The sequence below is a fragment of the Stereum hirsutum genome (genome assembly GCF_000264905.1).
Source record: "Stereum hirsutum FP-91666 SS1 unplaced genomic scaffold STEHIscaffold_6, whole genome shotgun sequence".
Taxonomy (NCBI): Eukaryota; Fungi; Basidiomycota; class Agaricomycetes; order Russulales; family Stereaceae; genus Stereum; species Stereum hirsutum.
Window position 1 is genome coordinate 926,438 of NW_006763136.1, and position 25,501 is coordinate 951,938.

General features: G+C 51.3%; 9 protein-coding genes across 9 annotated transcripts; 5 read left to right on the forward strand and 4 right to left on the reverse strand.

Moving 5' to 3' along the window:
• Nucleotides 1-323: 323 nt before the first annotated feature.
• Nucleotides 324-887, forward strand: STEHIDRAFT_156251 (uncharacterized protein; the record flags this gene model as incomplete). Its single annotated transcript, XM_007303482.1, has 3 exons — nt 324-374; nt 433-496; nt 556-887. 3 exons carry the CDS (start codon nt 324-326, stop codon nt 885-887), a joined length of 447 nt encoding a protein of 148 aa, XP_007303544.1.
• Nucleotides 888-1,214: 327 nt separating this feature from the next.
• STEHIDRAFT_156252 (uncharacterized protein) lies at nt 1,215-3,103 on the reverse strand (the record flags this gene model as incomplete). The annotated part of the gene is made up of 5 exons (XM_007303483.1): nt 1,215-2,289; nt 2,366-2,440; nt 2,500-2,619; nt 2,676-2,882; nt 2,961-3,103. The coding sequence occupies 5 exons, from the start codon at nt 3,101-3,103 to the stop codon at nt 1,215-1,217; spliced, it is 1,620 nt and encodes a 539-aa protein (XP_007303545.1).
• Nucleotides 3,104-5,535: 2,432 nt separating this feature from the next.
• STEHIDRAFT_130706 (uncharacterized protein) lies at nt 5,536-6,528 on the forward strand (the record flags this gene model as incomplete). The annotated part of the gene is made up of 3 exons (XM_007303484.1): nt 5,536-5,695; nt 5,765-5,849; nt 5,910-6,528. 3 exons carry the CDS (start codon nt 5,536-5,538, stop codon nt 6,526-6,528), a joined length of 864 nt encoding a protein of 287 aa, XP_007303546.1.
• A 2,176-nt stretch (nt 6,529-8,704) lies between these two features.
• STEHIDRAFT_56533 (alpha/beta-hydrolase) lies at nt 8,705-10,999 on the reverse strand (the record flags this gene model as incomplete). Its single annotated transcript, XM_007303183.1, has 9 exons — nt 8,705-9,008; nt 9,076-9,221; nt 9,295-9,475; nt 9,540-9,650; nt 9,709-9,839; nt 9,901-10,319; nt 10,424-10,459; nt 10,528-10,611; nt 10,693-10,999. The coding sequence occupies 9 exons, from the start codon at nt 10,997-10,999 to the stop codon at nt 8,705-8,707; spliced, it is 1,719 nt and encodes a 572-aa protein (XP_007303245.1).
• An 834-nt stretch (nt 11,000-11,833) lies between these two features.
• STEHIDRAFT_168076 (uncharacterized protein) lies at nt 11,834-14,889 on the reverse strand. Its single transcript, XM_007303485.1, has 3 exons — nt 14,551-14,889; nt 13,715-13,962; nt 11,834-13,640 (listed from the first exon to the last, which is right to left on the reverse strand). The coding sequence occupies exons 1-3, from the start codon at nt 14,758-14,760 to the stop codon at nt 11,945-11,947; spliced, it is 2,154 nt and encodes a 717-aa protein (XP_007303547.1). The 5' UTR covers nt 14,761-14,889; the 3' UTR covers nt 11,834-11,944.
• A 159-nt stretch (nt 14,890-15,048) lies between these two features.
• STEHIDRAFT_130709 (uncharacterized protein) lies at nt 15,049-15,695 on the forward strand (the record flags this gene model as incomplete). The annotated part of the gene is made up of 5 exons (XM_007303486.1): nt 15,049-15,088; nt 15,166-15,170; nt 15,252-15,312; nt 15,417-15,530; nt 15,607-15,695. 5 exons carry the CDS (start codon nt 15,049-15,051, stop codon nt 15,693-15,695), a joined length of 309 nt encoding a protein of 102 aa, XP_007303548.1.
• A 1,238-nt stretch (nt 15,696-16,933) lies between these two features.
• STEHIDRAFT_96332 (Zn-dependent exopeptidase) lies at nt 16,934-19,198 on the forward strand (the record flags this gene model as incomplete). Its single annotated transcript, XM_007303487.1, has 12 exons — nt 16,934-17,040; nt 17,122-17,225; nt 17,294-17,362; nt 17,422-17,485; nt 17,566-17,659; nt 17,725-17,800; nt 17,877-17,949; nt 18,021-18,072; nt 18,140-18,474; nt 18,557-18,882; nt 18,958-19,050; nt 19,116-19,198. The coding sequence occupies 12 exons, from the start codon at nt 16,934-16,936 to the stop codon at nt 19,196-19,198; spliced, it is 1,476 nt and encodes a 491-aa protein (XP_007303549.1).
• A 701-nt stretch (nt 19,199-19,899) lies between these two features.
• Nucleotides 19,900-21,540, forward strand: STEHIDRAFT_56720 (uncharacterized protein; the record flags this gene model as incomplete). The annotated part of the gene is made up of 4 exons (XM_007303193.1): nt 19,900-20,296; nt 20,359-20,631; nt 20,694-21,260; nt 21,329-21,540. 4 exons carry the CDS (start codon nt 19,900-19,902, stop codon nt 21,538-21,540), a joined length of 1,449 nt encoding a protein of 482 aa, XP_007303255.1.
• Nucleotides 21,541-22,186: 646 nt separating this feature from the next.
• Nucleotides 22,187-25,202, reverse strand: STEHIDRAFT_130711 (uncharacterized protein; the record flags this gene model as incomplete). Its single annotated transcript, XM_007303488.1, has 3 exons — nt 22,187-24,158; nt 24,585-24,931; nt 25,005-25,202. The coding sequence occupies 3 exons, from the start codon at nt 25,200-25,202 to the stop codon at nt 22,187-22,189; spliced, it is 2,517 nt and encodes an 838-aa protein (XP_007303550.1).
• Between the last annotated feature and the right edge of the window lie 299 nt (nt 25,203-25,501).

The following is a 25,501-nucleotide window of genomic DNA, read 5'->3' on the forward strand; positions in this document are numbered from 1 at the left end:
TCTCTGTGGTTCGAGTTACTCTCTCAGGAACTTCATGGAGTGATCGGTGTTGGTCAATGCTTACCATGTACCAGCGCTCCGATGTCATTCATTATAGCACAGCAATGCGTTCCAACACAAAAAGAGCTGGGATCGGGTGGTTGCTTGACGATGAGTATCACCCAGTCCTTATTGTACTGCTTAGCGTACGGAATAGTTGAAAAGGCTCACCTCCCACCGCGGTATTCCAGACTGACCTTATCATCGCGAACGACGTCGCTAGCCCTCTGCCTACCCATCGCTTGCGCTTTTGTATCAAGCTCTCTTTCTGCCATACCTCCGTAATGTCTAACTCAGAGGAGATCATTGAGAGCTCTGGGTTGGTGATGCCTCAGGTGAGTCCTTCCAAATTGTAATCTGACTCCGGCAACCACAATCTTATGGTTCAGCTAGGGCGACTTCGCGAGTGAGCTTGGTCGCGAACTTTATCGAAAATTATTCTCTTTTCCTCCTGGTGGTCAGTCTTGCTATAGAAATTTTCTTTAGTTGTGATGATCTAAGCGTGATCATGTACAGATCCCCGCGCAGACGAATGGATAAAGGGTTTGACGAAGGCTGAGCGTACTGCGTTTATTGCCGAGGTAGATCGAGAACTAAAGGAAGCTGAAGAGGAGAATGCAACATCCGTACCCCGGCGATACTGGTCGTACACGAAAAACGTATGTGGTTTTGATATGGACGCTGCGGCATGGGAATATGGGGTCATGGATGGAAATTGGGACGAAGTACGGATGCGCCGAGCGCAGGAGAGACAAGCAGAGGTTTTTCAGACCGCGACGCAGGGCGGGCCCAGTGGAGCTGTACGAGATTTGAAGGTTCTGCAGGCCCGAGCTTCCAAGGGACGTTAGGCATGTGAGTTCGTGTGCATGCAGGATCATAACATCGTACCACGCGAGAATAGACAAAACAATTTGACCATGAAATCAAGGCATTTCTACCGTGTTTATAATGCTAATGTACGGACATACTCCCGCCAATGCGAAACTTCTTTTTCCAGTACCTTGAGTCTGTTTTGAGCTACAGCTCTCTCGTCGGCGAGTTGTTTTCTAAGTGAAATGACGTCCGCTTCCAAGTCCTGTATCTCCCCCTGCAATCTAGGTTCCATATCGTGCATTCGCGCCAGCTCAAGAAGCACTTCCGGGTGGCACTGCCCCTCTGAGCAAAGCCTAACAAACTTAAGAACTGAAAGCGGAGAAGAGAGCGATCTTAGTTTCGTGGTCCACTAGAAAGGGAAAAGTAAGTTCCAAGAACGTACGTCTTTCCTGTCTCTTCTCCAATGTTCCAGTCGTGATGCCCGCGAGTCGCCATATTTCCTCCCTTCTCTCATTAGCCCTCTGGCGAAATTCTTGCTGATACTCCCTGTCACCCTCCCTCTTCTTCTCATTGGCGCCACTGCTCTTAGCCTTCTTCGACGGACCGGCCTCAGACTGTCTATCGCCAAGTATCTCTACGTCGTCCTCCCTGTGTTTACGCTTTGTACCTTTGGCTTTTACTGCGGTGCCGCCGACCGCGAGGGAGTCGTGATGGCTAGAGGCCATAGTGTCCGAAGAGCCGGAAGCACCAGGTGTGGACGACGACTGTGTATGAGGTACCATCTTCTTCGCAAGAGACTTTTTGGTGTGCTGCTCGGACGACGAGGGACCAGGTTCCGGTGTTGCATACGAGGAAGGATCCAGAGTACGGGGGTTTAGGGCAGGAGAAGGGACGTTCGTAGGATACGGCAGCCGCGCCGATGCATATGTTGTATTCGAATGTAAATGCGAGAGTTCGGCGGAAGAGGTGTTTTGCTCTGTGGCGGTGGCATCGAACGGAACAGAGGGCAACGTGCTCGAGGCAGTCGAAAGGAAGCCGGCCGGGGACCCATCATAACCTTCGCTGCTCGGAGTGTAGGCTTCGGGGAAGTTGGTCGCAGTTGATGTGTGGTGCATCGCATGATCAGGATGTAACGTAGCCGAGGTGAGCGATTGTAGCGCAGAAGAAGTAGGAGGTACCGAGGGTTGTGCGTAGTTCGTAAACAAGGCCGTCGACGAGTGTATTGTGGGAACCGACGGTGAATATGGAGCGGGCAGGGAATCGACATGATCGGAGTTGAAAACGACTTGTTCAGGGTTTGACCATGTCGGATGCCCCCTCGATGGACCGTCAAACGATTGAGGCGCAGTGGCAGAAAAAGGACTAGCAGAAGGTACCGGTGTCGTATCGTACGAAGCATTTCTCGAAGACGTCTCCGCTGAAGTATCGACGGAAGAGCTGTGATATAACGAGGACATGTTATGAGCTGCCGCACTCATCTGATATGGATGAATGGAAGGACGGTAGGACATACCTGGTCGTATACTGCGTACTCCATTGTGGTTCCTGGCGTCCCTCATCATAAGAGTGAAAAGGTATGGGTGGAGCGCTACGATTCTATTAAGTGAGTCAAAGTGTAGCAAAATCAAAGGACGATGGCCAACATACCTGCCAAAAGGCGTCAGGTCAGGTTGTTTACCTGCTGATGCCGATTTCTGATGTCGACTCCCTAACCGGGGCGGTTGGAAATGGCTATCCGACGCTGATCGCTTGTGGCCAAGGGCATTTCTTCGAAGCTCTATCAGCAAAAGACCTGGGACCGTGTGCAAGGGAGACGCACATACGTAGAAAATGGAGTAGGACGACTGGGGCGGACGTATGGGCCAGAGGTTGGAGTAGTGCGCGTAGAGGACTGTCCATAGATTGCAGACGTGGAAGCTCTTCTGGTGAATTGGGAATCGATAGGGATAGACGGGGAAAGATATTGGTGTTGAGAATCATCGTCCGGCCTTCGCGGAGCCTCGAGATTCAGCGATGGGATATGGTGTTGGCTGCACAAAGCACATAGGGCAACAGTCAAGGCTCAGCTCAGCAATGAACTATTCCCCAACACACCGGCATTCACGTACCTGGCTACCGCGACAGGGGTAGAATTATCGACTGATTCGGGGCGTGCGCTGCTACTGTGTTGAACGTTGTAGTAGGGAGAGACCGCCGAGTGTGGGTAATCACCGTATGACGTGGATGTATCGTAGGGTTTGTGTGTATTCATTTGAGCAAACAGTGTTCGGGGAGAAAGTATGAGGCGTACTCTTGGTTGGATCTTGGCCTTAAACGAAGAAATCCTGAGCAACGTAGATCTGGTCGTCACGAACGCACGTACGGACGACCGCATTCTCAACAATGTGGTCGTCAACGCCCTGGGCTCTCTGCAACGTCAATTCAAAACCGTTGCGAGGAAGACGTGTTGTATGTTGACTATTATGGCAAGTATGGGCGTTGTGCAATTAGGACGGTAAAACAGCGACCCACTGCCTAATTCATCCACAATGTCCTGCCACCAGTGGCAATAGAGCTCCAGTGGTGAGATCACCGGACGCGGCTGCGAGTGGCGGGGCAGGAGTCCCAACACTCACTCATTGTATGAGAATTACGGGCAAAGATGGTGGAAATAAATTCGAAGTAGCATCGCCGAAGGCAAGAAGAGCAGAAGAGAGCCACATTGGAAAGTTGTTGGAAATTGCCATTCACGGATGCAAAGCAGGGCCCTCATCCGGGGCGGCCCGCAGACCGACAGCTTGGTCACCGTCACAGACGCCGTACGAAGCTAAGAAATAGCGAACCTTTTCCTTGATTTCATCGTCGTCATTATTTCTCGAAAATCCCATGCATCCCAGCTCAGTGTTTTATGCACTCTACAGGGCCGCACATAGGAAGAACACGGGTTTCGCACTTTCATCCAACTTTCACCACGTCTAGTAGAATCAAAGTAGAATCGGGACGCCTGGAGCCTTGGCACATCTTCAAGCTTGAAACTGCTGGTATGGCAGCGAAAAGCTCGAAGATTCACGTATTCACACAGCGTGCCTAAAGTTGCGAGTCCAACGCGCAAACCGGAGGCATGCTTCGAAACAGGAGGCGAGGATGTGAACAGAGGTAAACAAGGCAAAAATATATAGTAGACACCTACTAAACTGCATCAGTACGAGCTTGCTCCCTTCTGAGCACTCAAGTTCATGGCGTACATCATAGAGAATAACACCCTCTCCACACCAGCGCCTTCGAGCGTCGGCGCTGTTAAAATCCCTCTCCGCCTTCAGCTTCTGCACGACTGCATTCACTCCTCCATCGCCAGACCCCCGTCGCATGCGCTTGATGGACAACCCTGACTCATATTTCTCATTGGAATCTTCCCTGTTCTCAATACGCTTGTGAGATATCGATGCCATGTTCGATCGCGTAGACGCAGGTGAGGACCAAGGAGTCAGGACCCGTGGAGTATCTTACACTAGTGGACAACCCTTATTATACCGTCGTGCGGCGGGGCTAGTTATTATGGAACAGGTCCTTTAGTATGACGGGAGATGAGGCGAGGCCGGTGGGCGGAGAACTGAGTCGAGAAGAGCGAAGAGTGAGAGCGGCAGAGAATGTATAGTTGTAAAGCGCAGAGGAATTGCTTACTAGTGTGACGGAAGAGCGTATTCCCAGAGCGAGGTATGATTGGTCTGTAGCAGAGACTAATAGATGAGGATCGTATTCGAAATTCGGTGCCACCCTTGCCTACTGTAATTCCTCCTGAGTGGAATAGGCCGATGGTTCGAGCATATTTGGCTGAGGAATATTTCGATGGGCGTGCACTTCGTATCGGTCGACGACAATGGTGAAGTGTAGGTCGCCAATTTGACGTGCAGTGCGGCATTTCTGGCTCGGTTAGATGACAAGATAGAGAGATGTGGAACTGACTCCCACATTTCCTCGGAGGTGTCGTGGTCCCTCAAAAACTGAAGACTCTTCGTGATTATCTGAGTTATAAAGCAGAAGGTTTGGTTCGAGGCTGGTGCAGCTAGTTCCTGGGTACTAAGTTCGAGATAGAAGCTCGTGAGAGTTTGTAAGTCTGTCCGAGGAGAACAAAGGCCGTCGCGCTCTTAGACGCAACAAGTCTTGAAGGCTAGAAATTGAACAAAGTCGTCGCCATCCAAAGGTCCATGATCTGTCGCGTTTGACACATATGACAGGTCTGATGTGCTTTCCAGGGTTACGCATTAGGTCAGTAGGCGGTCTTGTACGCACAGCGGCGGCGGCCAAATAAAGAAACAACTGAACAACTTGAACGGTGCACCGTATCCGCCCACAAGAAACCGGGTGGAGTAAAGAGGCATGGTTTGACAGTTACACTGACTTACGGCGACTAGGGAGACAATACAAGCCGTAGACTACTGCTCAAACACGAAGCGGTGGGCAGAGCGAGAAAGATTGCAGACGAGGCCGCGACGACGGAGGCAAATCCACTTGTTGCGACGCAACAGACCGGAGCGGATCGGTCCGCTAAGGGAAGGACAAGATAAGATTTAGCTGTGGCACTTCGCCATTGCGGAGAACCATCTCTGCAATTAGGCCACTCGGGGTGTTTCTTGCTGGTACGTGTAGCAAAAATGTTTCTGGTTCCTTCTAATCCTTACCATTAATGAGCTCCTGTTATAGATCATGACTTCTAACATCCACGTACGCCAGACTGCCTCGTCGTCAGTCCCGAACCCCCGTCGGAAGCCAGTACCGAAGGCTACGTGTATCTCTGTACCATTCATGTACACTCCCTCAGACGACGGCACCGATGAGAATCTGTTAATATTACTTCATGGACTTGGTGTGTCCTCTTACTGAGATGCATTACCGTATCACTTGGCTTGCCGCTCACTGACTTTGGTCTTTCAAGGTGACACGCACACCCCGTTTTCTTCCCTTGGTCGATCACTCAAGCTTCCCCAGACTGCAACTCTAGCTCTCCGTGCTCCAGAGCAGCAAGTCCTTCACAGTATCTCTCTATGATGGCAGCTAAGATATTTATCACTATCTCATAGGATTCCTTATCTTTACTCCCCAGCGTACCAATGGTACACTTCTTTCGACCTCCTCGGAGACATCGTCCCTCCTTCTCAACAAAATCCAACTCCAGCGCTCAAATTACTCCATGATCTCGTATCTCATCTCACTGCACCCATGTCTGGCTCTGCGTCATCGTCCACAACGGTGACAGGATGTGGGTGGCAATTGAACCAGATTCATTTATTCGGATTTGCACAGGGCGGCACTGTCTGCGCCGAATTCGCACTCGATGTATGGAAGAAAAGTCTCTCGGTCGCTACTGATTCGCCACCACCCGGCACTTTGGGTTCTGTAGTTTCTATCTCCGGACCGTTACTCTCTTACCCAACGCTGTCACGACATTGTCCAACCCCAATTTTGGTCTTCCATCGCCCTTCACCATCAGAAGAGGCTCTTCCGAAAGACGCTATGACGTCCTTCAAAAAGGGGTTCTCCAGCGTCGCGGTAATCGAGGCAAAGAAGGGAAAGGGAGGGATGCCAGGATCGAGAGAGGAATGGGAAGGTATCATGAGGTTCTGGAGCGAGAGACTTGGAAGGCGAATGCCGAGCCAGGATGGTGAGGAGGGGCTGTACGAGGTTCTTACTGGGACATAGCGGTTGCCAACCAGCAGCCGGTCTCGGTTGCGCGGCGTTTATCCACTGTAAACAGGTATGCGGATTACCCAACCAAACTCGGCTCCTGTTTAGAACAACTGAGAACAATAATGCAGGCGAACAAATTGTAGCGTTGTCCACCCGTAGTACGTCCTGGCGCCGCATGATCATTCATAGCTTTGTCGCCAAACTTTACGAACCTCTCGGTCACTTTTACGTTGCCCTTCGAACGAATGCACGAAAATGCAAAGACAAAGACCACAGATATCAGGAGCTGCAGTTACCTTGGACGGCCGCCACCTGTTGCGGTGTGCATTCGGTCTTGTCGCCGGATTAGGCAAGTCGGGCGTCGTGCGACCCACGCAGCACAATGCCTCTCTTGTCTATAAAGGGATGACGCTTGTTTACTGGCCACCTATATGGGCATCAACAACGATATTACATAGCCTCTGGCTGTCATACATGCAGGACAATGATTTCGACTTCGTCGTACCAGCGTCACAACTATATAAGACCACTAGCTTTTCCAAAAGCGCGCTCAAGCATCATCAGCCCTCCCTTCCTCCTTGTGCGGAAGATGACCACCTTACCACCTCCTAGTACTCCTTCAAAAGATACAGCTCAGCTCACCGTAAAAGATGATACTCACAGCCGCAGGATGAGTGTCGAGTCTCTCATGTTTGTGACTCTTTTAAGTTCTCATGCACCACACTACATCCTGACTTGCATCTCTCGTTTTGTATAGCCACCATACACCCGATCCAAGCATTGCACATAGTAAAGCTTCATCTGGAGCAACATCTGATACAGATGTCAGTGCACCTCTCCCTACGTCTGGTGTGGTCGGTTCGCCACAGGACAAAACGAAACCCAAACCGAAACCATCCCGCTCTCGATCTCGCTCGTACGCGAACTCTCCCAAGTAAATTCCCCTTTTACCGGCTGCCGACTAGTGGATTACATGGTATACTAACTATTCCAACCAATAGGTTTCGCATGAGTCCATATATAGCAATGTCGTCAGTATGGATTTTACTCTCTAATGATCTTCCAAATGAGCTTGCGTTAGCTTCATGATGCTGATTTCAAAACTGACAGATTGGGCACACAGTTTGAGCACTATCAAACCGAGCAGTCGATCAGCACCGATATCAGTAGGCCGTCTACGCCGTCTACACCCACTTCCAGGTCACAAGTAGTCTTGGACTCGAACTCGACTTCTTCCCGTCGGGCCCTCCATACTCGTGCCGTTTCAGACCCTGGCCCATGCATGGAAGAGCTTCCTCCATCTCCGACTTGCTCGAATCCCAGCGAGAGCAGGCCTGCACCATCGGCATCAAGCACCTCAGCGACCACGTTACTGCCGGAGACAAACGCTCAAGGGAAGCGTAAGGCCGTCTCGGATGATGGTTACGAGAGTAGCTCGCCTGCTAAGCAACTGAAGATACACCCGAAGCTAGACCCCAGCGGACCCTACGCCACCAAGCGGCAACGTGACAAGGAATACCAGCAGGATCGAAGAGGAACCGCAACAAAGCTGATGCAGAACCTTTGCGAGATGTGTGGCGTCACACATGGGACGACAGTCGAGAAAACGGCTTCGAGTGAGTGGTTCTACAACAATCTTACCAACGATTACTGCTGATGGTTGTATGTTATTGGCTACGCCTGTTAGTTATCAACTATGTGAATCGGCTGCAGGACGAGCTCGCCGAGAAAGAGGCAGAGGCGCAGGCATTTCCGGAACTGCATCAAACCATCAGGGACCTAGAGGTCGAGATCAAGGCCTCAAAGGACATGGCGTACAGAATGAGCGCGAGCGTTCATAACAAGATAACCGATGCGGTCAGAGAACGCGATAGATATTGGCAGGACCTTGTTGAACAAAGAGACCACGAAATACGGAGACTAAAAGGAGAGGTAATGGGTGTGCGCGCCTCTTGGGAGCGTGTTGTGGGGGAGAAGAATGAAGAGGTTGAAGAGCTGAGGGGGTCGATGGAGAAGGCAGAGTCCTTGTTATACATCGCCCTTCGAAAACCCTCATCGGCATGAACGGACAGTATGTCTTTCATCGTATATATCTTATCATACTGCATTGGAAATCCCTCTTGTATAATTCATCTCGCCCTAGTACCAACTTTACGCAGTTAGACTATTACATATATATCAGGCCTGATCAGGCCTGCTCTTCCCCTACTTTGCTAGCAATGAACTCGCATCTTCCAGTCTCAGTCTTTCCTTCGACCTCGCTCGTGCTCCCACTCATAAATGCAGTCCCGTCACTCGCCAGGTCTAGACCCTGTGTCAGGATTATTCTCTGCCTGTCACTTGCTGAGTATTCAGACCACTCGGGCGATCTTGAAAGCTTGAACGCGTTCGGATCTCCCGAGCGCACGAAGGAAAGCCAATACGCAATGAGCTCGGAGGCGAAGGCTTTTTCGGTGCTGTTTTGGGCGGTGAAGGTCGTGGTTCCGTTGAAACTATCAGAATAACAGAAGTGATTATTTATGACGTTCTTTCTGCCGAAAACGATGAGTCCGTACGTACCCAGTATTCGTGCCCAAAAACATCATCCAATTCTCAGCAGCGTGTGATACAAGAGAAGTGTCGGAGTTTGTGGGGTTAGCCGTGTTGTAGCGATACGTGAACGTCTTGTTCGTGAACTTGGAGGAGGCGGACCCTATGATTGTTCTCTGGAAGACACATAATGAAATGTTACGCTGGTAATCTATGTATGCATTCAAGAGGTCAGATAAGAAGACTTACTGCACAGCGTAATTCGGCATCTCCAGTTGCAGTTTGGAATCTGAGGTCCTCGTTGGGAAATGCAGACGATGGATATTCTTGGAGGAATCCAGATAGTGTGGCGTTGGAAAGCGAGGGGAAGTATGTATCCAAAGCGGAGGTGATGTTTGTACCACCCGATAAAGTCTCATTTGTAGTGGCCCTGAGTGATCGATTAGACTTTGGTGGCAAAGATAGGCTGAGCAACATAACGTCGAGAAGCCTACCCGACAATGAGAGGAACATGTCTGAAATTTCCTTGGTCTAGAAGCCGAGTGGGATAATCCGTGAGGAGAGTGCCATCGACAACAGGATGGCAAGCGTCATAATGGCCAGTACTGTCAAGTCATATTGATTGAGCAAACGAAAAAAATGCGAAGCGATAAAAGTGCTTACAAGTTCGACGAAGTAGAATTATCCTGAGCTCGAGCCAAAGCACTCACGCTCGCGTTCCTTAGACAGGTCATCTGCGACGCGAGATCACCAGTGCCACATCCTGCGCTACTAGCAAAGAACTCGAACAGAGGCTGAATACAGTGGCAATCGTCAGTTTCCTACAATACATTGCAAGTTCGAATCGGGCAGTACTTGTTGCTGTTTCGGTGTAGGCAAAGGCGTCCTGTACACACTCTGTGCGATGGCTTGCGCGAAAAGCGCACCCTCGCCACCCTCGCTCACACTCGTTTCTGCCACCAGATGCAACTCCACACTTGAGCCTCCCGCACTTTCTCCGTTAATCGTGACTTTGTCCGGGTCGCCGCCGAAGAAAGTGATATACGACTTGATCCACCTGAGGGCAGTAATCTGATCCAGGAAACCAGCGTTCAAGTCGCCGAGTGAGGTTTCAGAACGCACCGAGTGGAAGTCGGCCGCTAGTGAGGTGAACGATGGGTGCGAAAGGAAACCGAACGCATCCAGGCGGTAATAAATGGAGACAATGACCACGTTCGGGGACTGTTGAATCCAGTGGTCGAATGGCCAGTTGGCGGGATTGCCGTAAACGTAGCCTATGTGGTCTATAGTCAGGATGTAGATTGAGTTATATATGTTCAGTATTACCGACCTCCCTAGAAGCGAAAATTATTACTCTCTTATGTGGAATATGTGAAACAGTTAGTTACCCCGTGGATGTACACCAAAACTGGCACTGTGTTCAAGTACGCAGGGTAACGTTAGTCCATGACGACTCGTTGAAGCGTAACATCCGCTACAGACATTTAGACATGTTGGTAACATTCGCTGGCGTGTAGATATTGACCTTCAAACAGTCTTCGCTCCCTGCGCCTCCAGCATCTCCGGCTGATTCGTGGCGCAAGGCGTCACAAGAGTAATACATGGATTCTCAGCTAGTTCTCCTGAAAAAGTAGGCAAAAAACATACAGCCGGTGGTTCCCTGGACACATGGCTCGGGATATGTAGTGACGTTGAAAATTTGGTTTGTGCTTGAATTCGTGTCGAGTGCAACTGGTGCCCTAAAGCGAAGATCGTACAACGGAGGTGTAGCGTAGGGCACACCGAGGAACCTCAAAGAAAGTGGATACGTGTCGGATATGGACGCAAGAAATGAGCCATACGGAAGAGTTGCGGTCGTAGCGTTAATTCCACCAATGAAGTCTGATCCAGAATTAATTGCGAGAGAAGGTGACAAGAGGGCGAGGACTGGGAGGACGAGCTGATAGAGAGACATAATGCTCCTAGTGGCCAATTGGCGGAAGCCCTCCGGGGAGACAGTCGCCCATAACGTCGAGAACGCCTCACTATATATTCGGAGGTCAAAGAAGCCTTCTGGGGTTAAAGATCATGAGGACTCCATCACCGTGACTGAGGACGAGAAGGGGGCCGACGAACCGTCATAAGAGATATTCTGAAGAATGCTTCTCCGGGTAGGTTCACTGAAGAGCATGGGGCAAGGTTGTCTTGTCTAATGATAGAGGTCAGCAGAGCACGGTGCACCCCTGCACAAAGAAAAGCGAGATGTACAACTGTTCCCCGACTGAAATCAGGTGACGATGCCTGGTGAACAGTCATCGTCGTGTTCAAGCGAAAAAGGCCCGGCGGATAAAGAGATTGTGAGGTTTCAAATCCCGAAATACGCTCGCAAAATGTATAGTTCAAATTGAACAACTTCCCGACAATTTTGAGATCCTGCAGGGCATAAAGGAAACTGTTCAAGAAAGTGGCCGGTTCTTCCCGAGCCGTATCATAAGGTCTCGCACACTCTACTGTTGCGGCGGTGCGCACTGTAGTAGCACTAATCGCCCCAGACGTGAAGAGGAACAACCTGTAGAAAATGGGTCGAGGGGAACTCACCGGATCCTTGAGGAAAACGGCGGCCAAAGCCGTCATAAGGGTGTATACGATGCAGTTCATCGAGACCGTATCCATCCCGATATCCAATTGAGGCTCATCCCCTTTCCCAGTTTATCAGTTCTGTCTACTGCCATTTTATGCCCATGGAGGTTTTTCGTGGACAGTACTGGGAAAGGATGTTCATCTTCACCGTCTCAACCTGGTGCCCATGACGGACTTTTTTCAGGGTCCCTCCTCTACTTCGAAGATACAGAAAGAGTACATACAACATTGGTGCGTTCCTATATCCCATTAGCACTTCGTCTTCAAAGACATTGAGCAATCACGGAGTGTAATCGCTCCTCATCCCTTCCGCCAAACTCCTAGGATCAACAGTCCATATCGCCGCCCTCCCAACCACCGCCCCCTTCTGGTATCCCTCGCTGCCCGCAACATCTTTCTCCGTTCTGTTGACTGAGGCATTCTCTTCGCCTGCGCCACCCATCCAGTCTCCACCGGGGACCACACCCGACCTGCCCTTCATCTCCCTAATCATAGCCCTCACACTTGCCTTGTTTGCCGTAATAGTCGTCCACCCATACCCTTCGTCGCTGACAGCACCCCAGAGCATACTCAGCACTGTATGAGCAGTGAGTTTAGGGTTGGCTTTCATAACCGACGCGCGTTGTATTTCGTCTCCACCGAGTCCATTTTCATCTCCGGGATCGACATCTCCTGGAGCTGTGGTGGGAGTAGTGAGAGCCGAGGTGCTTGTTTCGACGGTGGGCGTCGAGAGTCCGGAGTCGGAGACGAAGGGCCGAGGTAGTGTTTTAGGATGAGGAGCCGTCTGTTCAGCCAGTAGCGACCTGCACGTTTTCTCCAATGCACGGAAAAAGGGCGCCCTTCCGTCTACTGACTCTGTGGACTGAAGTTTAGACTCAGCTGGATTGGATACGGGGAAGACGTGTATTGGGTACAGAGGAATGTAGTTCCGAGGGTAGCGCGAGTCTTGCCAATACACTTCTTCAGCGTCACAGCCGGATAAAGATGACGGCGATGACGACGAGTCAAACAGGGCATGAGCCCTCCTCTTCTCCTTTAGTCCTCCTATCTTGGATACGATGCGTAAAAAACGGTCCCTTGCCTCTGGCGTCGTCCAGAATGCTACATCCAAATGCGCTTCATTCTCCTCGGTGGAACAAGAGCTCGGAGGAGACGACGTAGCAACGAAAGGATCGCTCAGCCGATCTTTCATCTCCTCCAACAACCCCTTCTTCATCTCCTGCTTTAATTGCTCCGCGAGCGCCCTCAAATGCTTCCAGTTTCCTCCATTCGCATCCGCCTCATTTTCGCTCTCGCCCTCTCCATCATCTCCATCTATTCTGGCGCCGTTTCCAGAAGGAGACGGAGAGGCGACGCGTTCCTTATTCTTCGGCTTGTCTGCATGAATCTTTGCCCTAAGCCTCGATTTCTTCCACTCCAGGTACGTCTTGGAGGGTACGAATCGCTCTTCTGCTTCTGCCTCGGTCAAAGGTAGCGGTGCATGCGTTAGGTCTGAGACCAATGCGATAAGCACCGATAAATCGAGGTTGATCTGGCGAGTTGGTTTGAACACCTTCGGGATGCGCGATGGACGTGTGGCGTGCGTGGACGGAGCTAGTGAGAGGGGTGAAGGCCGTTGACCGAGCTGAACTTCGATGCCCATCTCCTCCAGCATACGTATCGTGAGTGCTATTCGAGGATCATTATCCCTCGGTTCAGGCGAATTCGGGTCTAGTCTCGTCAAGCGGAAGATGACCTTTGGCCGTGAAAAAGAAGAGCCTGCATTGAGATTTGAAGATGCGCCAGATGTGAATGGCAGTGGATTCTGTGTGGCAGCAGCGAGTAAAGCACGGGCTTGACGAAGGATGGAGTTGTCAAACTCTTTTTGTGCGAGGCTGGGACGGGCGCCTGGGTCGGAAACGTCAGAGTCGGATTCGGAGTCGGTGAAGTAGGAGTCGATTTCTCGGAATTCGGTGAGGAGGCGGGCGTTTTTGGTCCTGTAACGCGATGTCAGGCGATTAGCTCAGACGGTGGGATGTACGGCGATCAAAGCGGTGAAGAAGGTACCCACGTATTTACACGAATCCAAGTCCTTCCATTATCCGCCACAACATCGATCTTTACTGGCACCTGCTTGCCCGTACTCGAACTTGGATCGAATAGCGAAGGCTTGTCAAGGTTTTGAGCACGGTGATGGAAATTCTTCGCAATAGCGATGGCGGGCGGTGGTGCAAGTAAGAGTTCCTGCCACACTGAGATGAGGTAGAGCGCATTCGTGGATAGTGGAGGTCTAGAATCGGATTTGGGGTCGGTGAGGAACTACTGGGTGGGAGGCGAGTGTGAGCATGAATAAGGCTCATATATTGGTGAAAACTTAGAGCTTTTTACGAAAACTCATTGACTGATTGGACAGATCTTCCGCCAACGCGTTCCAAGTGAACTCGAAACCTATAAGGTCTATTGGGCCGTATCTGCAGCTGAATTTTTGACCTCGAAAAAGCCAAATGGGACGCGACGGATCCTCCGATCATCCTCATGAAGTAGTGTTAAACACTGGTAGACACGGTCTATTAAGCGGTGATCGTGTAGCACGATGAATATGGCCCATATCACTCGATGGAACCACCCGTTTTTATGGGAAAAGCACAGCGATGAAGTGTCTAACCTGCCTTAAAAGACAAATATGGCACCTTTGCTCAGGTGCACACGGTTTCGTAGTTCACCATGCGCCCGATGCACCAAGGGGCGCCAACTGTGGTGTTCGTTCTGATTTGTCTCTCTCAAAGCATATCGCCCGTTTGTATTCATGAAAGTACCGCCACGAAAGAGTAAAACGAAGCATTGTATGCAGATACGTTCCCATGGATCCCATACTCGAAAGCAATGAATAACGTAGAAAACACACACCTTTTCCATCACATCAAGATCCCGTTCTACAGCCTCAAAGAATGCACGATGACCGGGTAAATTGTCCCGATGGCTAGGTGTACTATCAACAAATGAGTCGATGAGCGGGGGTTTGGGGATATCCGGTTCCCATGAAAGCATCGAGTCGTATGTGTGCTGTAATTCCTGGAATTGACGCCGCAGGTCGGCGTGGACGTCGGGGGCGGCCATCCCTGTATCGCAACTTGGTGCAGGGAAGCCAAGAAGATAAAAAAATTCAAGTAGGCACAATATGCAAGTGCTCCTAGATGTTGTGGACGCCAAGGAACAAATTTTTTTAGGGACTCGTCGACGTCGACGGTGGTGGCGTGCAAACGAACAAAGAACCAGTCCCAAGCCGGCTGCCGCGAAATTCAGGTTCGAGCTCATCCCGGCACGCTCCGAACCCCCCTCAGTTGACCTGCACGTCCATCCTCATTACACTCTCTTCTCTCTTCTGCTACTTATAATTCTCGCAAAATGAAGCCCACCTCTGCGGTATGGAGCGATATGCCTGGACGTACGTGAATCTTCAGCTCTTGAACGTCGTAAATGCTAAAATAGTAACTGACTGGTCATTTTGTGACGGATACATAGCCAAGGTCTACGTGAGTGTCTAGTTATTTCTCATAGCAGTCCCTTGAAGCTCGGAACGGTCGTTTACGTGCTCGTTTGATGGATAGAACCCTTGGTGGGGTGACAAGGAGGGCGGTATTCAGAAGATTCGCGGTGTTACTACCTACAGTGCGTCTTGCACTCCTCTGTTTCTCTTTACAACATCGTTGACCACCCATGTGTTTCCACCCTTTCGTGATGAATCAATGGTTCGTTATTGTCATGCGAAAAAGCCGTATCTCCCTTTCGCCAGCGTGCTGCCTCCCATATGTTCAGCGGTTATCTGTTCAATGGCTACCGCCGCCTCTCTAAACAGTTCATCTTCTGGTCTATCCCAGTCGCCGTAGGCATGTCGCACCTTCTCTTTTATCCATTGGCCCTACATTGTTTGACTCACGATGGTGTTCTTGGTGGGCATGACAGGCTACAGCACCTACGCGTGGGCGAAGAAGACTGATGCCTGGATGAGCAGCAAGGAGGGTCACCTGGCTTTGGCCGAGCACCACGAGTAGACGAACCGTAGACCGAGTTGGTGCCAGGTGCGGTTGTTGAGTTGTCTCGTGAATAGATTCATTGGCTTGCGCATTCTTCATGGACCTGCCATGTTTTCGATACCGAAAGTTCGAACAAGGATACATCCATGCAACTTGGATGTTTAATTTTGCCACGTTCAAAACACTCATAGGTCAACTTATCCTTGGTCTTTCAGTAAGCTCAGTCTCAACCTTCGTTATCGGCTCCCTCTGGTGGCGCTTGGTTTGGGCATTGAGTTGGTGACTATACGTCATGGTCGGTCAAGTTGGGCGTTTGTGTCTCTTTATCCTCCATTCTCATTTTTCCGGAACGTGTACATCTAAGCCCGGTATGAATGTTCTTGACCAGGTGTGTCGTCACACCACATCACCTTGTCCACCTCGGGATCCTTATTGAGGGAATATTTCAAAGTTCCTCGATCCTTACCCCAAAGTTCCCGACATGCCAAATGACGACAGACATTATTGACATACAACCGCTTGCGCTCCATGATTCCATACGAAGGACACCACATTGTTCGGACCTCTTCATGCACACGCAGACAGGCAGAAACAAGCATGACGCAGCCGTATAACGTGAGCGTAGAAACGTAAGATGAGTACCACACTCTACTGAACCTCTCAAAAACCGCGACTCTTCTGAGAATCCTAGTACAGACCTCAGCTCCCAATCTTCTCCCTCTATCTGAACCACCAGCTACAGTCGTAACTACCTACAGTCAACATGTCAGCTCTGACTCAAACACAGAAGAAATTCGAAGGAGAACTTCTACCTTCCTCTTCCTCAATCTCTCTCACCACTTCTCCAACCAAGGCTGCGTCAAAGTGGAAGCGGAAACTCCTTGCTGGGGCTGCTCTTTATTCCATTGCATTCGTCCACTTTGGTGGGTTTGTTAGATCGCGTGGAAGCTCTGGGATCATAGTCAGGAAGGAGGTATCCAGTGAGGAATTATGTCCCCAGGCCAAAGGGCTCTATCCTCGAGAGAATGGAGAGCTTTATGATTGGTTGAATGAGCTGTATGGGACGAGAAGGTTTGTGGAAAAGGCTGCTAGATGGGTAAGTTTATTCTACGCTTGATGTTGTCTGTGTCATGCAGTTATATATCGCTGATTTGGGTTGTTATAGCTTGGAGAGGCCATCAAAATCGAGTGCGTTTGATCCATTCTTGCCACCCACCCTTAATCTGTTACCCTGAAGGCTCCCATTATTTCCTTGTATGCATAGAACCGAGTCTTATGATGATATGGGCGACGTCGGCGATGATGAACGATGGGAGAAGTTCAGCTCCTTCCATGCTTACCTTGAAGAGGCTTTCCCACTGCTGTACGTGCTTCTCACTATGTTTACTTCCATCCAATTTTTTGTTAGTAGCTAACTCTGATTCCTCCTCTCGCGTCAATCTAGCCATGCGACCCTAAGGCTCGAGAAGGTGAACACTTATGGACTAGTGTATCACTGGAAAGGCTCGGACGAATCACTCGAACCTATCCTTCTAGCCGCTCATCAAGGTCCGTCTATGTTTCGTACTTTAGGGGCAATTCAAACCCGAGAACTTGTCTGACGATAGAGGCTCTAGATGTTGTTCCCGTGAATGAAGATACTCTTGATGAGTGGGAATACCCTCCGTATTCCGGACATTTCGATCGTGAGATTCTCTTTTACCTCTCTGGATTAATCTACATCTTATACTGTACTTTCGAATAGGGGAAACCCAGAGTATTTACGGAAGGGGATCCATTGACGACAAGAGCGGATTGATCGGCCTGATGTGAGTGTGGCCCGAGAGTCGTAGTTTTACTCTGTCCTTTTGCGGCCACACTCAGTGGCCTTGGTTATGTCTCACAATAGGGTCACTATCGAGACACTCCTGGAGCATTCCTTTGAGCCCGCACGCACGATCGTCCTTGCGTCCGGGTTCGACGAGGAAAGCAATGGCCTTCACGTAAGCTACATCCCCACGCCCTAAACTCGACGCTCAAATATTCACGCTCACGTTGGCGAGAACAGGGTGCGAGGCACATCTCAAGTCACCTCCTGCATGAATATGGTGAAGGTAGTTTTGCCATGCTGGTGGACGAAGGAGGTACGTCTATGACATTTCAACCATCTACGAATCGTGGCCCAGAGCGATTTATCACGTACTTGTACATCAACTTCAGGTGGATACGTAGAGCTCTTTGGCTCGGTCTTCGCTGTACCCGGAGTAGCAGAGAAAGGATATCTCGATACCGTGTCAGTTTCTTATCATCTTTTACGGCCGGGAAAAAGGGATTCTCACCGCACTCTACACGTTCTTCTTGCAGTGTCAAGGTGGCTTCACCCGGTGGGCATTCTAGCGCTCCGCCTTCTCACACCGTATGTCTCTTACTTCACAGTTTCTCTGCTCTATCACATGGCTCTCATCTTCGTCCATATCACACAGACCATCGGCATACTCTCTGCCTCCATAGTAGCTCTTGAAGACGATCAGTTTCCCGCCCACCTGACACGCAGCTCACCTGTCTACGATACCATGCTCTGCACTGCCGCGCACGCCGAAGAGGTACCCGAGGACCTCCGCAAACTCATTGAGAGTTCGGTGTACTCCGACGGAGCGCTGGATCAGTTACAGGATCTCATCATCCAGGACGAGGACACGACCCTGAAGAACTCGATTAGGACGACATTGGCCGCTACCGTTACAGGAGGCGGCTTCAAGGCGAATGCTTTACCGGAGGATGCTTGGGCAATTGTGAACTATAGGATCGCGTCGTATAGGTACGTTGCTCGTTTATTCACGAACGGGCTCTTTTGCTTGCCCTCTTGGCTTTATGTTCCCAATGACCGGTTTGATTTACAGCTCTGTTCAAGAAACCAAAGACCATAAAATCGCCGCTCTCATCGACATCGCTAAAGGTTTCAACCTCTCCTTCACCGCCTTCGGCAAGCAGATTTCCGAAGAGGGCGAACCAGCCTGGGGCGTCCTTGACCTCTCTGATCCCTTCGACAGTGCCAGCGAGCCTTCGCCAGTCGCCCCTATTGACAGCGAAGCGTACAGAATCTTGAGCGGATCAATCAAGGCTACGTATGGCGCCCATCGTCATATTTACGGGTCTGTGGGTGTGCAAGAGAACAAGCTAGAGGATGAGATCATTGTGAGCCCTGGGCTAATGAGTGGAACTACCGGTAAGTCATGCTCCGGGATCCAACAGCCTGATCAGTTGACTGATTTCATCGTGGTTGAATGGTGGTTGTATGTAGATACAAAGCACTACTGGAACTTGACGGAAAACATTTTCCGGTATGGGCATTTGAACGGGGGGCATTCCCCCGGGATTCACACGGTGAATGAGCGTGAGTGCTGCTTTTCTTTATAATGATCTTTCCATGTGGAACCAGCCACTCATGCATTCCTGCAGATATTCGTGCAACCGACTTCGCCGAGGTTATACGGTTCTACACGACATTGATTCTTAACGTTGATGAAGCTACGGGCCTTTGAGGGTATTCACGACCACATTTGATCTTACTTTCCGAAATATATTGTCCACTTGTCCCTGTACTTCGTTGGTCAGTCAACGTTCGAATGAAGAGCCAGTGGTTCTCGAGAATAAAAGGCAATCTGGCGCAAGCTTGTACCCGTCTGAGTCTGGCGGGTGGCCCAAACAATCTGAGCGCCACGCCGACTAAGAAAGATTGATCGGTCCGGCCGGCCCGCAGGCATTTATCGACGCGACTTGACGCGACTGTTCTCAGCACGAACATCGACCACCACGCGTGGTGCTGTAGTTGACTCCAAATCCCTTCCTTTTCACGCTTTGCGCTATCACCTTTACTCGGTCGGAAAAGATGTCCATAAACCCCTCTTCAGGAAAAATTAGGATTAAACCTCTACGACAGCGCGACTCCGCAACGGCAGGCCCTAGCACTCCACGCGCAGAGTTTTCCGTCGCTCCAACTCCTACACAAAACCCAACCGTGGACGACGCGCCTCTCCCGAGCACGCCGAAAGATGTAGATGCGGACATTGCTATTCATGCCGGGGATCAACCTGAAGACGATTACGCAGCTGGTACGCCGCGTACGCCTGCTGTTGATGAGGATGTCGAAGAAGTGAACGATGTTGATGTGCCGGACGGTGGAGCTGAAACGGGAGGTGCTGGAGTGGAGGACGATGGTGATATGAGTGAGCCTGCGATACCTATGCCCAGACCGAGAGGGAGACCGCGGGGAAGAGGAAGAGGGGCGTTGATTGGGAGTGCGAGGGTTCGAGGCGGACCGAGAGGTAGGCCAAGGGGCAGAGGCAGAGGCAGAGGAGGGAGGGGTACAGGAGTTACGATCAGGTTACCGAAGAGGATTGGTGAGGACGGAGAGGAAGACGTGGTGGCTACACCAGGAGAAATGGGGCCAGAAGATTATGGTACACCCGGAGCGGATGGTATGGTAGAGACTTACGGTGACTATGGGGAGGTGTTGGGTGGAGGAAAACCGTTCAGGAAGATTCAAGGCCAGGTGTATATCATTGACGGAGACGAGTTTGTCACGGACGACGATCCTAAGGGCGACGAGAAGATTGATAAGTGGGGAAATCTTCTCGGAGGTTGGTTCAGGTCTATCTTATTCGTCTTTGATTCCATTTACTAAGGAACTCCGGCATTATAGGACGTAAATTCAAAGCTCAGACCTTTACCCTCCCTAAACGACATCCGGAGCGGATGTACATGCTCGCCATCGATGCAGCCCGCACGTCAGGCTTCCGTGATTCCCTGTACTATTTCCGACGCAATCCACTCGCCTTCAAGTGTAATGCCACACAGCCCGAGAAAGAATATCTCATCGAGATAGGCAAGCTCGGTTCGCATCTACGTACACGCAGTGTCACCCTTATCACCGCACGGAGCGCATACAAGCTTCATGGCGCTAAAATGATTCAGGGTTCGTTATAATTTTGCCTTCTGGTCATAACGTTCGGTCCTAATATGATGGGTCTTTTTCAGATGGTCGTTGGGTAGTCGATGATTACTTCGAAGAAAAATCCCTCGCCGAAATAACCGCCAAAGGCCTACAACCCGGAGACCTGGTGGGCGAACTCGTAGACCCTAATGCCGCCGCCGCGGCAGCTGCTAGCGCTGCGGCAAACGACGCCTCCCTTGCCTCCCAGAAAGCAGATCGGGGGTCCGGAATGGGAATGTATCGTGCCGGAGGACCTACGACCATTTTTGGTGGCTCTGGATGGGGTCCATATAGCGACGGACCGCTCAACGCAGTGAGAAAGAGTTTGTTGAATCGGGACGGGCTGAATGAGGAGAATTGGATGCTTATTGCTGCGCAGAGGACCAGTGAGGCGAGTGCAGCATGGGCGAGGCAGAGGAAGGGGTTGTTGAGAGGTTTTGCTGGATCGATTGAAGGAACGCCGAGGACGGGAGTGTATAAAGATGGTGGAAGGGAGAAGAGAGATGCGGAGGAACCAGGTGGTGCGGAGGATAGGAAGAGACGGAAGGTTAGACATGAAGCGGAAGTTGAGCCGCGGGGAGTTTACGAGCCACATAACGCCGTATATCTCTGTGAGTTCGTCCTCGATTTCTTGGTCCGTCAACCCACCTAACAACATGCATTTTCCCTGTGTTTTTAGACCGTGCAGATACGCAACCTACGAGAAGTCGTTGGGAAGGATTGCCCGACTCCACTGAGAAGCATCAGGTCCTCGGTGGGTCGAAAGCGGGTGGAAAAGCTTGGGCTCTTGCTTGGGTGGACACTGTCATGGAAATACCACCAGAGCAGGAAGATGAAGATTCGGAGGCTGCCAGAGAGCGAGCACGAATTCTTGCCTCTGTGTCTTCGTAGCGGAGTCTTCGATTCGTATTTCTTGAGCCGTATTTGCTTATATGTATTTTCACATAATTCCTATCTTTCTGCGAGCTAAGGTGTAGCTCTGAGCTCAGCCATAATCATCCGGTGACTTGGACTCTCAAAACCGCTCAGCCATTTTTCTCGATAAGTAAAGCATTGCGCGGGACTCATGGCAGAGCGCTCGCGCGAATTCTAGCCTTTATGCGGGGGTTTGCTGTACCGAACGCAGGCAGTAGCACCGTACGAACAAAGCAAGGACGACTATGATGAGTGGTAAGCAGGGATAGATAACAAGCATTGAACGATATCGATAAACAAATGGTCAGGAGAGTGAAGTAATCGGGCAAGCAAAGAAAATGACCAGTAAGTAAAGCATGCATACCTGGACAATAGGTAAAAACCAATCCGGAAGCAGAACGGGAGTGGGAGAGAGGGGAAAGAGGATCGTGTCAAGTCGTGCGGCCGTCGATGATCGTGCACCATCATCCAAGTAAGTAAGCAAGTATGTGTGTAGTGTGTGTAATTCAGAGTCCACCAGAAATCAAGAAATCAGCTCCATAATCCGCCACCCGCCATCCATCGCTCCTCCTCATATCATCTTACACGGCACGAAGCCTCTAGATCCACCACGATCAAACCTCTACGCCACCACGCCCACCGCAAAATCCTCCGGCCTCAACGTATCCCTCGCGTCTCTCCTCGTGGGTGTCGACCTCCCACTGGCCACACCTTCGACGCCATTCACCGTCATATCCCCCTCCTCGTTCACATCACTCGGTATCCTCCCGTGCTCCAACCCTCCAAAATCGAACCCGCCACCCACAGTCCTCGGCGTATCCGGTGGGAAACTTCCTTCCTCGGCCGTCGCATACGTCGCAGTACTATACCCACTCGCGCGAGACTCGGACCTCGAGCCGGGCGTGACGCCAGCGGAGGAGGTAGGCATACGGAAAGCGGTGGGTGGGGCGGCGTTGGGGGTGGCACTAATGTTCAGAGCGGTCGGTTTGTGATGGAATGGAGCGGATGTCGCGGTGGGTGTGGAGGTGCTGGGCGAAGGCGCGGAGGAAGAAGGAACCGTGGATGAGGTTGTGGTGATGGCAGGAAGTGGTGGGGCAGGCGAAGATGGACGAGCTGTCTCAGCAGCCGATTTCTGCGACTCGTTCAGCGTCTTCGTCTCCTCCCCAGCATCGGCCGCAGCCGCAGCCTCGACAGCAGGAGCTTCCTGCTCTTCGGTGGTGGGATGACTGGACCTCCTCGAATGCGTGCTTGCTCTTCTCTCTCTCTCCTGCCTAGATTCATCACTTGCCTCCGTCGTAGGAGCAGCTTCCAACGACGAAGCAGGCGACTGCCCCCTCGCGCTTTCATCCGTGACTCCACTAAGGCCACGAGCATGCAACCCTGAAGGCCCGCCCGATGCAGGCAACCCATCAATCGATGCCCCACCCTCCCTCTCCTCAAACTCTGGCGGTGGTATGCTCAGATCCACTCTGGAGTTACTCGCCGCGTACATAACCGCGTCCCTCCCGTACGGCACTCCAAACTTGCCCACTGACTCCCTCGAGCTCAATAACCTGAGTTGTTCCGGCGTAGGCCCAGTCTTCGGGTAGACAAAGTCTGTGCGTACGAGGGTGTGTGAGAGAGGAGATGAGATGGAGTTGATCGAGATGGTGGAAGGATTATTGAGGTTCTGAAAGTTAGAGTTAGAGCGCGTGCGGGTGCGTGACATGGTGCGAAGAGCAGAGTTGGACAAGTTGCTGAAGGCTGAGCCACCAGAGAGCGAGGGTCGATGAGTGTTTCCGCCTGGACGTGTGGCCCCACTAGACCCTGGTCGTTGCGTAGTGCTAACATTACTCAAACGGGGGATATCCAGAGAGTTCCCCGCACCAGGGAGTGAGTCGTCACTATTCAGGGAAACGATGGACGGTCCAGAGTGTTGGCGCATGTGAGAAGCATTAGCTTCTGGATCGCGGGCGGCCTGGGACTGTGTACGGTGATGGGCTGGATTCAAAGCACTGAGTATACCACGGAAACCTGATCGCCTACGATTGGCATTCGTATTCTGTGCGGTGATCTGGTCCTCATCAGGCTGAGCGCTTGAGGGAGCAGCAGGACTGCTCTGGGAACGAGCACGCTCGCTCGTTCTCCGCGAGACGGTAGTTCCGTTGGCATCAGTGATGACCTCGAAGTACGCCGGGGCTTCTCCTCTCGGGTCAATTCCATCGTTCGCATTCTCCGACGTAGTATTCGTATTCGTATTCATAGCGGCAGAAGGAATCGCGGGCGAAAGGTCGCTTCCCTGGCGGAGTAGTGCAGATCGGCTGTCAGAACCCTGAGTATTCGGGTTCAGACTGATGCGCCGTTCTTCTGCGTCCGTCGCGCCGCCAGATCCAGTTCTGGCATGAGCGTTATTATTATTGTCGTTGCCTTCTCCAGTAGCAAGGAGAGGCGTGTTGGCGTTAGATTGTGGGACGGCGACGTAGACGGAAGTATGAGAGTTATTTCGGGAGTGACGCTGATGCTCCGTGCTTTCGCTTTCGGCTTCTTCTTCTCCGACGGAGGGCATTACTACGGTGGTCGCCTCGACGGGCGCATCTTCCATGTCCTGTGAGCCTCTGGAGAGTTGGTAGAAATGCCGTCAGTCATTGAAGTGTTGGTCAAAACATAAGGAACGAGAGCGTATGCGGACTTGAAATATAAAATTGCCCATAACCTTTCGAAGCTAAGACCTCAGAAGGTTCCATCATCTCATACCCATGTCGCGAGGGAATTTCCAAGAATGGAATGAAGAATAGTGTCATTCTCTGTTCCAACTGTTATCACGGCGTAGAATGAACGCTCTGAATGAGCTGGCCGCTCGCTCAAGTATGGCCAATAGTGCACGGGCAGGACTGCTTGTACCCCGCGTCACCAAATGTGGCGCATGTCTCGCCACACTCCTGATCCGTCATCCCCGCTTACTCCTTCATCATATCCCCGCATAGAAAACCACACCGTAGCAAAAGGCCCATCAAAACAGTAATGAGAAAGAGAAGACTCACTGAATAATAACGAGCTCATGCTCCCCAGGCTCCTTCATGTACACAGGCAAGCTCCTAGTCGAGATTTGGCTTGGCGTCCTTCTCGTCCTCCTCGCAGTCCTATTCCCTTGCACCTGTCTATGCTGCGCCATTGCCTGAGGTCCGGCCAACCCCTCCGCCGTCAACTCTGTCACTCCGCCTCCATTCCGACTGTTACCGGAGTTGAGGGCGGTCGTGGATGCACCGGTGGGATGGATAGGACCGAGCAAGTTGCGGAGCGGGGGTAAGGATTTAAAGACACCGCTTCGACGAAGGTAGAGCAAGAGCACACAGATGAAGAGGAAGCCTACAACGCCAATGATTGGGCCCTGTGTATATGTTATACATTAGATTTAATGAAAACAATAAGGAGAGCAAGTGTGGAGCAGGATTGTGACGCACGAATATCTCAGCACTTGACCTTCCGTTATCCCGTCTTTCGATTGTACTCCTGCGTTCTTCATTCTCAGCTGACGGCGCCGCAAGAACAGCGCACGACGAAGACAAGAACGAGAAGACAAATGCGAGGGATAAGCAGCGGAGGCTAACGCTCGCTCCTCGCGGTGACGTCCGACTGGTTGAACCCGGTTGACATGACATGGGTAGTGTGAGCCTGTGCCGTCCTCCAGTAATACACGATATTCGACAGAATTTTGAAGAGAGACGTAGAGGGGTAGCACAAGAAATACAAGGGATAAAAGCGGGGCGAGAAAGGAAAGAGAGGAGGCCCAGTCGTCGCAGGCGCTCTGATAGTGGCACGCACAGCAATTGAATTAGAGCCGTGACCGCGCAAGGGGGTCGCGCCGCGTCGCGCCGACTGGCTTGGCTTGGTTTGTGGCGTGAAACGGAAAGTTCGGCGGCGTTTCGTGATTGTCTGGCTCAAATTAGGAGCGCTCGGC

What these genes read in the sequence shown, in the direction of transcription:
- STEHIDRAFT_168076 (XM_007303485.1), bottom strand. Translation starts at nt 14,760, where the DNA reads ATGGCCGCCCCCGACGTCCACGCCGACCTGCGGCGTCAATTCCAGGAA. An exon ending in ATCTTGATGTGATGGAAAAG is followed by an intron (nt 13,963 to 14,550) that starts GTGTGTGTTTTC and finishes CCCACCCAGTAG; the next exon opens with TTCCTCACCGACCCCAAATC. An exon ending in ACTTGGATTCGTGTAAATAC is followed by an intron (nt 13,641 to 13,714) that starts GTGGGTACCTTC and finishes ATCGCGTTACAG; the next exon opens with GACCAAAAACGCCCGCCTCC.